The sequence below is a fragment of the Pongo abelii genome, chromosome 4 (genome assembly GCF_028885655.2).
Source record: "Pongo abelii isolate AG06213 chromosome 4, NHGRI_mPonAbe1-v2.0_pri, whole genome shotgun sequence".
NCBI lineage: Eukaryota > Metazoa > Chordata > Mammalia > Primates > Hominidae > Pongo > Pongo abelii.
This window is the reverse complement of record NC_071989.2, coordinates 595,986-609,329: the sequence shown is the minus strand read 5'-3', so window position 1 is coordinate 609,329 and position 13,344 is coordinate 595,986. Positions and strand designations below refer to the sequence as shown.

Here is a 13,344-nt window from a genome sequence, read left to right as displayed (position 1 = left end):
CTGGGGCCGCAAGGGGAAGCAGGCCCGGCTCACACACACGCCCACGGTCTCCGAAGGTGGCCTCACCAGCACCAGCCACGGGGAGGGAGACAGGAGGGCGCATCCCGGCACCGTCACACAAAGGGCTGGGGAGGAAGGAGTCCTCCTCTATCCAGGCAGGCGGGTCCTGCTGAATGTGCTCACGGCCAGAAATGGGATTTGGTTGGATGGACAGCTAAGAAAGTAACTGAAGCGAGAGATAGAAGCAGAGGCAACCACAGATGTGAGAGCTGCTAGCCCCGGGAAAGGGACATGACAAGCCCTTTGCTGAGTTGATTTTACACATATTACCTTAATCAACAATTTCGATATTAGAAATAACTCCTAGGAATGTGGAGAACAGGAGAGAGGCCCCGTCCCACCGTCTGCTGAGTCCCCGCCAGCCAGGCTCTGCCTTCCTCCCTCCTAGTGTCCGCCCCTGGAGAGTGACTGGCACACAGTGAATGATGTTCGGTTAATCCTCCTGACAGCAGGCCAGTCAGAAACACTCTGGGCATCCGTAGCACTTCCGTTCATACCTGCCCTCTTTCAAAGAAGCTGGGACGCTCTCTTTGGAGTCGACTGAGTCCTCTGATGCAAAATGCAGTCGGGAAGCCTTCCGCTCGCTCTCTCTCACGGGGCGATCGTCTAGAAGAAAAGGCCACAGAAGACTAAGCAGGTGGCAAGCGGCGGGCGGCTGCATCCACCCTGAGGCATCTACACAGGGCAGGGTGTCCATCCCCTCAGGGCCAGCCCTGCTCCCACTGACCTAGCACTGGAATGCTGGGCTCTGGTGGTCCCACAGCTTCCCGGAGATGCCCAGCGTGGTGCTGAGGCCGCCTGTCCCTCAGAGCTCACTGCTGCGCACAGGAGCAGCCACACACAGATGAGGCTCACACACACACACACACACACCCTTTCTCTAAAGTGCACACCAGGTGCAGGGTGGGATTCTCAAGTCACACTCGGGTAACCCAGAGAAGCCTCCATGAAGGGAGCCTGCCCGGCCGGAGAGGCTGCAACTTCCAGGAGGCCTTTTGGGTCTGTGCTTAGGGCTGGGCCTCAGGGACGTGCGTACCTGGGGCCACCAGGCTCCCACCTAAGAACTCCTGGAGCTTCCTCATGTAAATCCCTGAAGATAAGAAGGTCCCCAGGCCTTCAACCTTGGCACCTTGGAACTTGCAACACATCTTAACCCCCATTTGTAACGTGAATTCTGTGACAAGTTCCCACGCTGCCTCCATTTAGCCTACAGCACGCCCTGAAAACTATAGAATCACAGTAAGAAATGAGTGAGTAATAGCACAATATAATGTTCAAAGCAGAAAAACGGAGGAGTTCTGATAATCACACAAAGATGCCGAGTCAGAGGCCTCTGCAACCTGGGGCGCTCTCTACCCAGCACACAGGATGCCCCCAGGAGACACACATGTGCCAGGAGACCTGCCCCCAACCCCACCCTCCAGCAACCTTTCCACCCCGGCCTTCACCCGCGCCACACTAACGACACATAGCTCTCTGCCCACCAAGACTTTGCTTCACTTCTGAGTCAGTTCCAAATCCCGTACTCCAAGAACATTTCTCTGGACTGTTGTGTAAATTCTAATGCAGCATGTCCGAAGCCAACTGAACTCACCTTCACCCCAAGCCCACCCTCTCCTGCTGGCGTGGTCTCTCCAGACGCCGCCTCCACCCCACACGCAGGCCCTTGCTATCTGCCTCCTCCACCACCAGGGCCTTTCCATGACCCACGCGGAGCCAAGGACCGAGCCCCCTCCGGGAGGCACCATGCGGGGCAGCAGGCCGTCCCAGGGCCCAGCACCTCCGTGGTTCCCGAAGTGCCTCTGACTGCCAGCGGCACTGCTGGAAGCATCTGTCACTTGCGGGAAAACTGCTGTGCTCCTTCTCTGCAGAAACACTAAGATTCTGAATCTAAAACTTGGATGACAGAGGCAATGATTTAGAACTGAAGATTCCAAAAATTACCCAGAATAAGGACTGTAGCTTCTGAAACAGCCAAACTCAACTGTTTATGAGTTACTTGGTTAATCAGCCAAATAAACACTACAAAACAGGCGCCTATTCCTCCCAAACCTCTTATAATTAAACAGCGAAATCCTAATTGGGTTTGGAAACAGTCAGTGTGTCTTGGGGGGTCCACTGTTAATGTCCACGGCCCCATCCCAGGGGGAAGAGTGTCAGGCAGAGCAGCCAGGCTCTCAGGTGGCCAGCACCACGCATGCACGCCGCATGCTCCCAAGGAGGCGCTCCTCGCTGCCAAGAGCTGCAGCACAGAGCTGTATCCACACTGCTCAGGCTCTGGAAGGCCAGCAGCAGAGCCTGTCCAGGGCCCAGCACTTGCCACATGAGAGGGTGAGCCAGGGTCTTCCCTGTCAGTGATGCTGGGAGCTAGGTCTCGCTTTGGCCACACAGACGCCCTGAGCGCCTCCCAGCCCTTGCAGAGCAGCAAATGCACCCCAGTCGCTGCCCTCCCATCCGATGCTCCTGCCACTGCCAACTGCCAGCCCCCAGTGCCCAGGGGAGCTGAGCTCCTGCAGAAGCAAAGTCCACCAGGACCCAGGGATACTGTCAGCTCCTCAAGTCACTTTTAGAAGGTCAGAGAAAAATTGTTTTGATTGTTAGTTACTAAAAAATGGTCAAACTGTGGTAGACTGGGGCATTCTTACAAGGACTCCTTTAAACAGATTTCAATCCATACCACTAACTTACACTGTCACCAAACAGAGGGTGTGTATGCTGCATGCTGACAGCTCTTTCCAGCATCTCCAGAAACTTCTCCAAGTAGCAAAGCAGAGCAGTTTGAAATGTTAGAATTTGGCCAGGCTCAGTGGCCCACGTCTGTATTCCCAGCACTTTGGGAGGCCAGGGTGGGCAGATCACTTGAGGCCAGGAGTTCGAAACCAGCCTGGCCAACATGGCAAAACCCCATCTCTACTAAAAAGACACAAATTAGCAGGGCAAGGTGGCACGCGCCTGTAATCCCAGCTACTTGGGAGGCTGAGGCAGGAGTATTGCTTGAACCCAGGAAGCAGAGGTTGCAGTGAGCTGAGATCACGCCACTGCACTCCAGCCTGGGTGACGAAGCGAGACTATGTCTCAAAAATAAAATAAAATGTGAGAATTCCATTTACAAACACATGTGTGATCACGTCACCGTCAAGACACCACAGGCCAGTCCCCCGTGACGAGGTGACATGGCCCCGCATGGCTCCACGATGGCCCCAGACAGCCTGCCCAGTCTACTCGCTGAGGCACTCAGGTGCTCCTCTACCTGTTTTCCCACCTCCTGTGTGCAGCTTTGCTGACGTCACAAGAACTTCATGGGGCTGACAGGGCGAGGGCTGCTGGGTGTTCATCTGGTGGGTGGCAAAACCCCAGCTGGCCCTCAGTCCCGACGCCCACAACGGACAGTACCCAGGGGCCAGGCACATCACCCACCAACGTGCTTCAGCTGCGGGGCCTCCTTCAGCTGCTGTTTACTTGAAATTGACATATAAATCTCAGTTCTCTAAAAGAACCTGAATGTTCCCCACAGCCGTGGAAAACAGCCTGTTCAGGGCACTCGCAGTGGGGAAAGTGTTCTGTCCTCTGTGATTCTGTTGGTCTTTTGTTCTAACAAGGTAGTCGGGACTCTGTGATTCTTTTGTTTTTGATAAGGTCCTAGGTTCAGAAGGGGGCGCAGCTTTTGAACAGTGGTGCATGGTAGGTCTGACCCTAACAACAGACATAACCAGTGAACGTTTATAGGCCCCTAGCCATGCCAGGCAGTCTGGGAGCTTACAGATATTAACTCAGGTCTCCCCGCCACAACATGTCAACACGGCATTCTTATCCCCCCACTTCACACAGGAGGACTGAGGTAAGAGACCCTGCACCCTCTTCTTCCCCATGGACTCTGGTCAGTGTGCCCCTGGGCTGAGGCCCCAGCTCTCTCTCCTGGATCTCTGACTCGGGGTGGGGTCAGCAGAGACACCACCAGGTGCTCACAGCAACAGCAACAGCAACAATGCCTCTGGGGAGGCAGGAGGCAGACGGGAAGGTGACCTGCAGCTGCTCCAACCCAGGGACCCTCCCTACTTGGCATCGCTGTGGGGGCCCTGGAAGTTCTGCCTACAAGACTGTCATGGAAACCCTTTTCTTTCAGGAGCATGATCCAAAGGTCACTGCACGTCCCCTCCCGACCCTGTCCCAGTGGCGGGGTGTGGGGGACGAGCTGCTTGTCCTGTGCGCTTCCAAGTGGGGCAAAACCAGGCAGCGTCCTGCTGTTTAGCTGCACCTGAGAGGATACCCGGGGGCTACACGAGGAAACGGGACAGGAGATGTTCAGGAACGTGCCCAAGTCCAACAGCCATGACACAGAGCACCGGAACAGGACAGAGCAGCCTGGTCCAGGGCTGTGCTCCCACGGCCCCAGCCCTGCGCCCTCCCAGGGTGCTCTCCTTCCAGCCCTGTCCTGTCCAGACACAGGGCCGCTAGAGCTGTGTGTCTGCAGGAACTCAAACCATCAGTGTAGAAAACCAACTCCCTGTTCCAGAAGGAATCAAGCATGTGACGTTGAGCACACAGACACCCACTACGACTCCCCGACTCCCATACCCCGCGGGGACAAAAGCGTGAGGATGGCCCTGCCTGATGCCTACCCAGCTGCCGGAGCTTGGGGAGCAGGTGCACAACAAAAAGGCGGTAGTCAGGCTCAACCTTCACCACGGGGTTCAGCCGGAAGTCCACGTCCATGAGCTCGGTTAAGGCGTGGAGCCGAAACACTTCTGCCAACGAGGAGATGCAGTTGTAGTAGAGATTGAGACTCTCCAACGCAGTCAGGTACTGAATGCCCTGTCAACAGGAAAACACAGTGAATTCGTTCACACTTTAAAAAAGAAACACAGTGAAAGAAGCCAGCAACACACACTGACCAACCAACTTAATAAACTCATTTGCAATGAATACATGTCGTTACCAGGAAAAGTAGAAAAATGAAACACGTTCTCATCTGTGAAGTTCTCTGGGCCCCACGTGGTGAGATGGTCGTTTATGGAACCCACATGTGCCGCAGCGTGACGCAACTAAGCACAGCTAATATCTACTGAGGCCTCAGCATGCACCACGCTGAGTGATTTGCACGCACAATTTCATTTAATCCACACGCCGCCCTACAGGGTGAGAACCATCAGGGCCCCCGCTTCACAGATGAGAAAGCTGAGGCCTGGGAAGGGGAAAAGATGAGGCAGCACTGGGTGTAGCCTGGGCTGGGTCCGCATCTGACTTGGAGCAGACTCCCGAGCCGAGCTGGTGTCAGACACGGCCTCCATAATGCTCAGGCACCAGGCGCAGGGCAGGCGCATCCCACGGTTCTGTCCGGGCCAATCAGGCCATGGCAGGTGTGCACAGCTCCCCTCACCACCATCCAGGCATCTCCCTCCAGGGTGACCCCGCCAGGAGCCCAGAAGGCAGCCCCAGGCCCACTGCACTGCCACTCAGTAAGTCTCTGGGGTCTCATTTCATTTCCTTTAAAGATATAACCATTGTCATCAGAGGGCTACAACACAACGTAACGTGATGTGTATGAAATATAGCCCACGGTAAACACAAAAACACACAACACAAAGTGTACTGTTTACAGGTGTAAGCAGAGGGTTACAAAACAGACTCCGTTTCTGCTGTGAATGGACTTTCCATTGATGTTGGTAGCAATAAATTTTAAGAAAGAGACCTAAAACTTACCTCCAGACTCACCAAGGAGTTGCGCGAGAGATCCAAAGATTTCAGACCTGTTAAACTCATCAGAGAATGTCCCAGGTGGGTAATCTTCTCTTGGTAAGTTCCAGGAATAGACAATGACCGAAGCTCAGCTAAGAATAAAAAAAATTACGAGATTTTAATCTTTTATTTTGAAAACAATTATAATAACGGTCAAGTTCTTGGTGTTTGGATATACAGTAGAAACTGACACAGATTCTTGGTTTAATTCAACTTTACTCAGGCTCCTGAATCTTCTTCTCGGCCATCTGTGCCCTTCATTGTAAAGTCCAGTTTAGTGCGGCCAAAACCCCCACCCTCAATATCTGCTCAGGTTCCTCATCCCCAGATCCCACAGGTGGTGTCTGGTCACCCTGGCCTCTCTTTTGCAATAATCCTGTTCAGTTGGTTTAGCCCAAATCCCCTTACTCCTCATGTGTCCTCTCAGTCATTTTCCATCCACTGCCCCCACCCTGATCCTCGGCTATAAACTCCCCCCGGCCCCTGCTGTACTTGGAGTTGAGCTCCATATCTCTCCCCCACTGCAAAATCCCAGCGCAGTGGCCCCAGGCCCACCTCAGTGGTTCTGAATACAGCCTTCCTCACCGTGCCTGACAAGGGTCATTCAAAACATTTCTTCCTCTAACAGTATATGTAAAAAGATTGAAAGACAAATGTTAACACATGTGTCCTATTGTGGAATAAATCCCTTTATTTTCTCCCTTACACATTTCTGTATTTTCAGCTTTTCTTAGAGAGATATGTATCCTTGTAATCTGAAAGAGGCACCTAGAACCCAGTGCAACTCCTTTGGAGTTGGAATATCAGCACTGACGAGCAAGGAACGTACCTGAAGTTTCAGCTTATGTTTGTCTCTACAATACCTCCAAGCCCACACGCTTCTTCCCACCTTTACTGCCTCTCCCTCCAAAACCGTCTCTCCCCAGGAACACGCCTCTAATTCATCTCCTGCCTCCACTTCTGGCTGCTCAATTCTGTCACCCCTGGGAGCCACCACCATCTGAAACCCACTAGTCGGGTAACCTGTCTGCTGTCCTCCTGTTACAACTGTGGTCGGGCTGTGCAAGCTCCGTGCACCCCATAAGCAGTCATTACATCAGCGTTAACTACAAGATGAAAGTTTCCATAATCAAAAAGGCAGTTTAGATCTGAATACATCAATGCTTTCCTGGGAACATTTATGTTTTAGAATGTTTTGGTTTTTTTGTTTTTGTTTTCAGATGGAGTCTTACTCTGTTGCCCAGGCTGGAGTACCGTGGTGCGATCTTGGCTCACTGTAACCTCCACCTCCTGGGTTCAAGTGATTCTCCCGCCTCAGTCTCCTGAGTAGCTGGGATTACAGGGACGAGCCACCACATCCGGCTAATTTTTGTATTTTTAGTAGAGATGGCGTTTCTACTAAAACCCCACGTTTCCCTGTTTCCTCAGGTAGCCCTCAGGCATCATCTCAGGTGCAGCTAAACAGCAGGATGCTGCCTGGTTTTGCCCCACTTGGAGGCACATAGGACAAGCAGCTCATTGTCTCCCACACCCCGCCACCGGGACAGGGTCAGGAGGGGACAAGGGGTAGTGACCTTTGGCTCATGTTTCTGAAAGAAAAGGGTTTCTGTGACAGTCTTGTAGTTTCCTGACCATGTTGGCCAGGCTGGTCTCGAACTCCTGACCTCAAGTGATCCATCCGCCTCGGCCTCCCAAAGTGTCGGGACTATAGGCATGAGTCACCACGCCCAACCAGAATATGTTCTGATTAAGTTTAAAATTTGGTTTGAGCTCTTCCACTTCCAGGCAACATGGAGGGAACACATTTCACCCTGCTCCTCCTGCATATTAGACCCACCGCCCTGGATGAAAATATATGGAACAAGCATTGGGGGACTGAAAGGAACAGAAGCCAACCAGCCAGGGGCCTCGGCACTTGAGAGAGAACCCAGCGCTGAGTCCCTGGCTTGACTCTGGGGTTTTGTTTATGCTTATCTACTACACATCCCACTCCGGGTGCCACAGAAGCCGGCAGCCCAGAAACACCAAAAGACCAAAAACCGTAAGCCTGCTCTCGATGGCCAAAGGACCAGGAAGGGCCTGGCAGGACAGACTCTCTGTACATCATCAGCCCTCCTGCAACCACACACACTGTTCACATCATCAGCCCTCCTGCAAGCAAACCCCCACCCACCCACACAACCACACACACACAACCACACACACACACACACACCCCTCGTCCACTTGGCACCAGCAGGGGCCTTGCAGGACAGACTCTCTTCACATCATCAGCCTTCCTGCAAGCAAAGCGCACACACACACACACACACACGCACACACACACACACACACACACACACCCCTCGTCCACTTGGCACCAGCAGGGGCCTTGCAGGACAGACTCTCTTCACATCATCAGCCCTCCTGCAAGCAAAGCACACACACACACATACACACACACACAACCACACACACACACACACACACCCCTCGTCCACCTGGCACCAGCAGGGGCCTTGCAGGACAGACTCTCTTCACATCATCAGCCCTCCTGCAAGTAAACCCCCACTCGAACGAACACACACACACACACACACACACACACACACACACACACACACACACACACACACACACACACACCCCGTCCACCTGGCCTTGTGCAGCAGCCAGCACCAGGGTGTCAGAATGGATCCTGACTGCTGTCCCAGCCTGGCTAGAACGAGGTGGTGCCCTTCACCCTCCCAGCCAGTAGGGTCTGCCAGAGGCCGTGGGTGAGGCAGGAGCTCCACGACCGTCCCAGCAACAAGGTGGCACCCAGCAGGCTCGAGTGAGGAGTCTTCTCAAGTAAGGGGATTTAAACAGGAAACAGAGTCTCATGGCATCATACCCAGCATGTCCACAATATGATAAAAAATGACCAAGAACCAGAAAAATGGCAATTTGAATGAGAAAACACAGTCAATCAACAGATACCACCAAGAGAGAACACAGCAGTCAGGTCTAACAAGGATTTTAAAGTGACTGTCATAAAAAATACTTCAATGAGCAATTACAAACACTTGAGACAAAGGAAAAAATAGTCTTAGCAAAGAAACAGAAGATAAAGAAGAAACAAATAGAAATTTCAAAGAAAAATACAATAACAAAAAATCACAAGAGCAGTTTAACAGCAAAATAGAGATGACAGATGAAAACTGTAAAACCGCAGAGAAAAACTAAGAGAACCTGTCACAAGCAGACCTGCCCTAAGACAACTGCTGAAGAAATTTTTTCAAATATAAAGGAAAAACCAAAGAAAGAAACCTAGAGCATCGTGGAATGAAGAAAAAATAACGGAACAGATAAACATGCAGATAAATATGTTTCCTCCTGAGTTATTGCAAAGGCTAGGTATTTAAAAAAATCATAATATTAATACGGTTCTCAAGGTATGCAGAAGAAATATTTAAGACAACTAAATTGTAAAGGGGAGAGGATAGAGACCTAAATGGTGATAAAGTTTCTATATTTCACTTAGAAATGGTAAAATATCTGTACAAGTAAACTGTGTTGAACTCCACAAATACATTGTAATTTGTATAGCCACCACTATGAAAACCATAGAAGGAGATATACACCAAAACATAACAGATAAATCAAAATGAGATACTAAAAATTTTCGAGTAAGTCACAGGAGGCAGGAAAAGGGAAACAGAAGAAAAAACACAGGAAACAATCAAAAAACAATAAAATGGCACACTTAAGTTCTAATATTTAACAATTAGATTAAATGTAAATGGCCTAAAACACTACTACAAGACAGAGATTAGCAGAGTGAATAAAAATAATAAACCAGGAAACTAATTTCAAATATAAAGATACAGGTAGGTTCAAAGTTCAAAGCAAGTGGATAGGAAAAGATACTCCATGCAAAAACCAATCAAAAGAAGCTACAGTAACAACAGTAATATCAAATAAGACAGATGTCTCAACAAAGAAAATTACCAGGGAAAAAGAGGAACAAGGCCCAGGCACCGTGGCTCACGCTTGTAATCCCAGCACTTTGGGAGCCCAGCAGAGATCACCTGAGGCCAGGAGTTCGAGACTAGTCTGGCCAACATGGTGAAACCCCGTCTCTACTAAAAATACAAAAATTAGGCAGGCATGGTGGCAGGTGCCTGTAATCCCAGCTACTCGGGAAGCTGAAGCAGAGGAATCATGTGAACCCGGGAGGCGGAGGTTGCAGTGACCCAAGATCGTGCCACTGCACTCCAGCCTGGGGGATAAGAAGGAAACTCTGTCTCAAAAAAAAAAAAAAAAAAAAAAAAACCAGGAAGACTACATATACTAAAAGGGTCAGTCCACTAAGAAGGTATAAAAATCCTAGCTATGTAATTCAACAAACAGAGCTTCAAAACATATAAAGTGAAAAAAGAAATAGACAAATCCACAATTACAGTTAAGGGTTCCAGACCCCTCTCTCAGTCATTAATAGAGTCACTAGACAGAAAATCAGCAAGGATACAGAAGAACTGAACAATACCATCAACCAACAGGATCTAATTGATATTTATGTATTTACATAACACTCCACTCAACAACAGAATACACACACATTCAAGTGCACCTGGAACATTCAACAACATAGACCAGATGCTGGATCATAAAACAAACCTTGACAAATTTAAAAGAATTAAAATCATACAGATTATGTTCTGGCCATAATGGAATCACACAGGAAAATATCCACACATGGAACGTTAAAAACATACTCCTTAAAAATCCACAAGTCAGGCCGGGCGCGGTGGCTCATGCCTGTAATCCCAGCACTTTGGGAGGCCGAGGTGGGCGGATCATGAGGTCAGGAGTTCCAGCTACTCTGGAGGCTGAGGCAGGAGAATGGCACGAACCCGGGAGGCAGAGCTTTCAGTGAGCCAAGATTGTGCCACTTCACTCCAGCCTGGGTGACAAAGTGAGACGCCACCTCAAAAAAAAAAAAAAAAAAAAAAAAATTCACAGGTCAAACAGGAAGTATCAAGGGAAATTCTTAAAATATGCTGAACTGGATGAAAATTAAAATACAACATAACAAAATTTGTGGATACAGCTAAAGTAGTGCTTAGAGAGAAACTTGTGGCACTATTTATAATAGAAAATAAGAAAGTCTCAAATCAATAAACTACAGTTTTGCCTCAAGAATCTAGAAAAAGTATAAAATAAATGCAAAGCAAGCAGAAAGAAGGAAATAAAAAAAAAGCAGAAATCAATGAAATTTGAAACTAGAAAAACACTGGAGAAAAATCAAACCCAAAGTCGGTTCTTTGAAACTATCAATAACATTCACAAGCCTCTAGCAAGACTAAAAAAGAAAGAATACACAGATGATCAATATCAGGAACAGAAAAGGGATATCCCTGTAAACCTTGTAGCACTAATCAGGGAAGAAGGGAGGACTCGGCGTGTTCCGAGGTCAGCTGCCCTCTCACCTGCTTCCTCAGAGCCCTGTGGAGCCTACTGCCTCAGGATCACGTGGACGTTGTCACGAGGTTACAGTTCCCCTTAACTACTCTACAGATAATAACCTGGACATTATAAATTGTTAAGTTTTCCATTTGAGATATTCTTTCAGGACCTGGGGACTGATGCCAGCTGGTCTAAAGGACCCCACAAGCGGATTCATCAAAGAATGCAGTTTCCACACCCTGATAATTCCACGGCCCTTACCTCCACCAATTGACAACACCAGTTTTCCAGCCCCTCACAATCCTATTCCCCTAAAACCCCCAGCTCAGGCTGGGTGTGGTGGCTCATGCCTGTAATCCCAGCACTTTGGGAGGCCAAGGCAGGGTGGATCACCTGAGATCAGGAGTTCAAGACCAGCCTGGCCAACATGGTGAAACCCCATCTCTACTAAAAGTATAAAAAATTAGCTGGGCATGGTGGTGCGCGCTTGTAATCCCAGCTACTCAGGAGGCTGAGTGAATCACTTGAACCTGGGAGGTGGAGGTTGCAGTGAGCTGAGATTGTGCCACTGCACTCCAACCTGGACGACAGAGTGAGACTCCGTCTAAAAAAAAAAAAAAAAACCGCTCAGATCTCCTTGGGGAGATGGATTGAGGCCTCCTTCCACCTCCCTCCCTGCTAGCATTAAACTCTTTCTCTGCTGCAAACCCCACTGTCTCAGTGTATTGGCCTGTGGCCCCCACAGCACCTGACTGAACCTGTTGGTCCAGTAACACCTGCAGACCATACACAGACATTAACAGGCTAACAACAGCACACCAGGAACAACTCTACACACACACTCCATAAGTTAGCTCAAATAAGCCAACTCCACAAAACCCCACACAGCCAAGACTCGCGGTGAACTAATATGAACGGTTCTCTAACAACCAGAGAATTTGTTATTTAAAAGCTTCAAAAACAGAAATTGACATGTCCATATGGTTTCACTGGAAAATTCCAGGAAACATTCAAACAATGAGCACACACTCTACAGAACTTCTTCTAAATATGAGAGAAGGCAACACTTCTCAATAGTGTATGAGTTCGGCTTCACCCTGACGCCAAAACCAGACAAAAATAAGCCGAAAAGAAGGAAACCGGCCACCAACATCCTCAAGAAGGCCGAGCGCAACAATCACCACAGAGTGGGCCCAGGAGAACCAGGGAGGGGGTCCCCAGCGGGAGGGCGGGCTGCGCTCCTGGACAGCAAGGCTGGCTCCCTCTTCTCAGCGGATGTAACGCCCAGTCACGGAACCACAGAGACCCGATATACAGTCAGGGGCCGGGACGCCGGGACCCGAACGCCGGCAGGGGCCGCACCTGGGCACGGGGGGTGGGTCCCTCACCTGGGCACGCGCGCCCCGCCCGTCCGCCCGCGACCGTTCCGGACGCCCGCGGCGCCTGCGTAGACGGGTCCCGCCTGCCCACCGTCCGCCGCCGCCCCGGGAAGCTCGGCACCTACCCCCCGCCACCTCACGCTTGCACCCCCGCCCGCCCTCCGGCGCACCCAGGTCGCGGTGAGGCCCTAGGCCGCTCTTCGCCCGAACCGCCTCCTCGCTCAGCACCAGCCGAGGGCCAGCCCGCGCCATGTTTCAAACGGAGCCCTCGGACGGCGCCTGCGCGGCAGGCGGGGCGAGGCTAAGAGAGGGGCGGGACCTGCGTCGGCAGAACCAAGAGCCTGGCGGGACGGGGCGGGGCCTGCGCGGCGGGGCGGGGCGCGTGGCTGGGGGAGGGGGCGGGACTTGCGTGGGCGGAACCAAGAGCCTGGCGGGGGGTCTCCTGAATGGCGGTTCCCCCAGGTACTGGCCACGCGACCCCAGCCCGCGCCCCAGATAGCGCCCTGTCAAGGCTTCCCTGGGCGCGGCCGCCTTCTAGGCCCAGGTCCTTGACATATGCCGTGTCCTCCCGGGGAAACCGCGAGTAGGCGCGGTGGAATCGCGGCTGGTGGTGGGCGTGGGGACCGTGCCCCATCCACACTCCGCTCCCACCCTGAACTCAGCGCCCTCAGGCACCCCCGACTCACCTAGACTCCCCCCCCCCACCCGACCCCCACGAGGGGACCCCTCCAGACCCCCCAGC

At 51.3% G+C, this 13,344-nt stretch overlaps 1 protein-coding gene across 4 annotated transcripts in view; it reads right to left on the bottom strand.

Moving 5' to 3' along the window:
• Positions 1 to 12,953, bottom strand: part of CEP72 (centrosomal protein 72) — a 37,818-nt gene extending 24,865 nt beyond the window's left edge. For 2 of the 4 annotated variants that reach the window (XR_008525103.2, XR_008525104.2), the window contains exons 1-4: positions 12,773 to 12,885; positions 5,761 to 5,888; positions 4,680 to 4,872; positions 558 to 666 (exon numbers count right to left, since the gene is read on the bottom strand). Coding sequence is in view for 2 of the 4 variants with exons in the window: in XM_024247468.3 (XP_024103236.2) it covers positions 558 to 666; positions 4,680 to 4,872; positions 5,761 to 5,888; positions 12,773 to 12,854 (512 nt within the window). In the remaining 2 variants the exon portion in view is untranslated. Of the gene's footprint in view, positions 1 to 557; positions 667 to 4,679; positions 4,873 to 5,760; positions 5,889 to 12,772 lie in introns of all 4 variants that reach the window. The other 2 variants (XM_024247468.3, XM_054555311.2) reach the window with 2 other exon arrangements.
• Between the last annotated feature and the right edge of the window lie 391 nt (positions 12,954 to 13,344).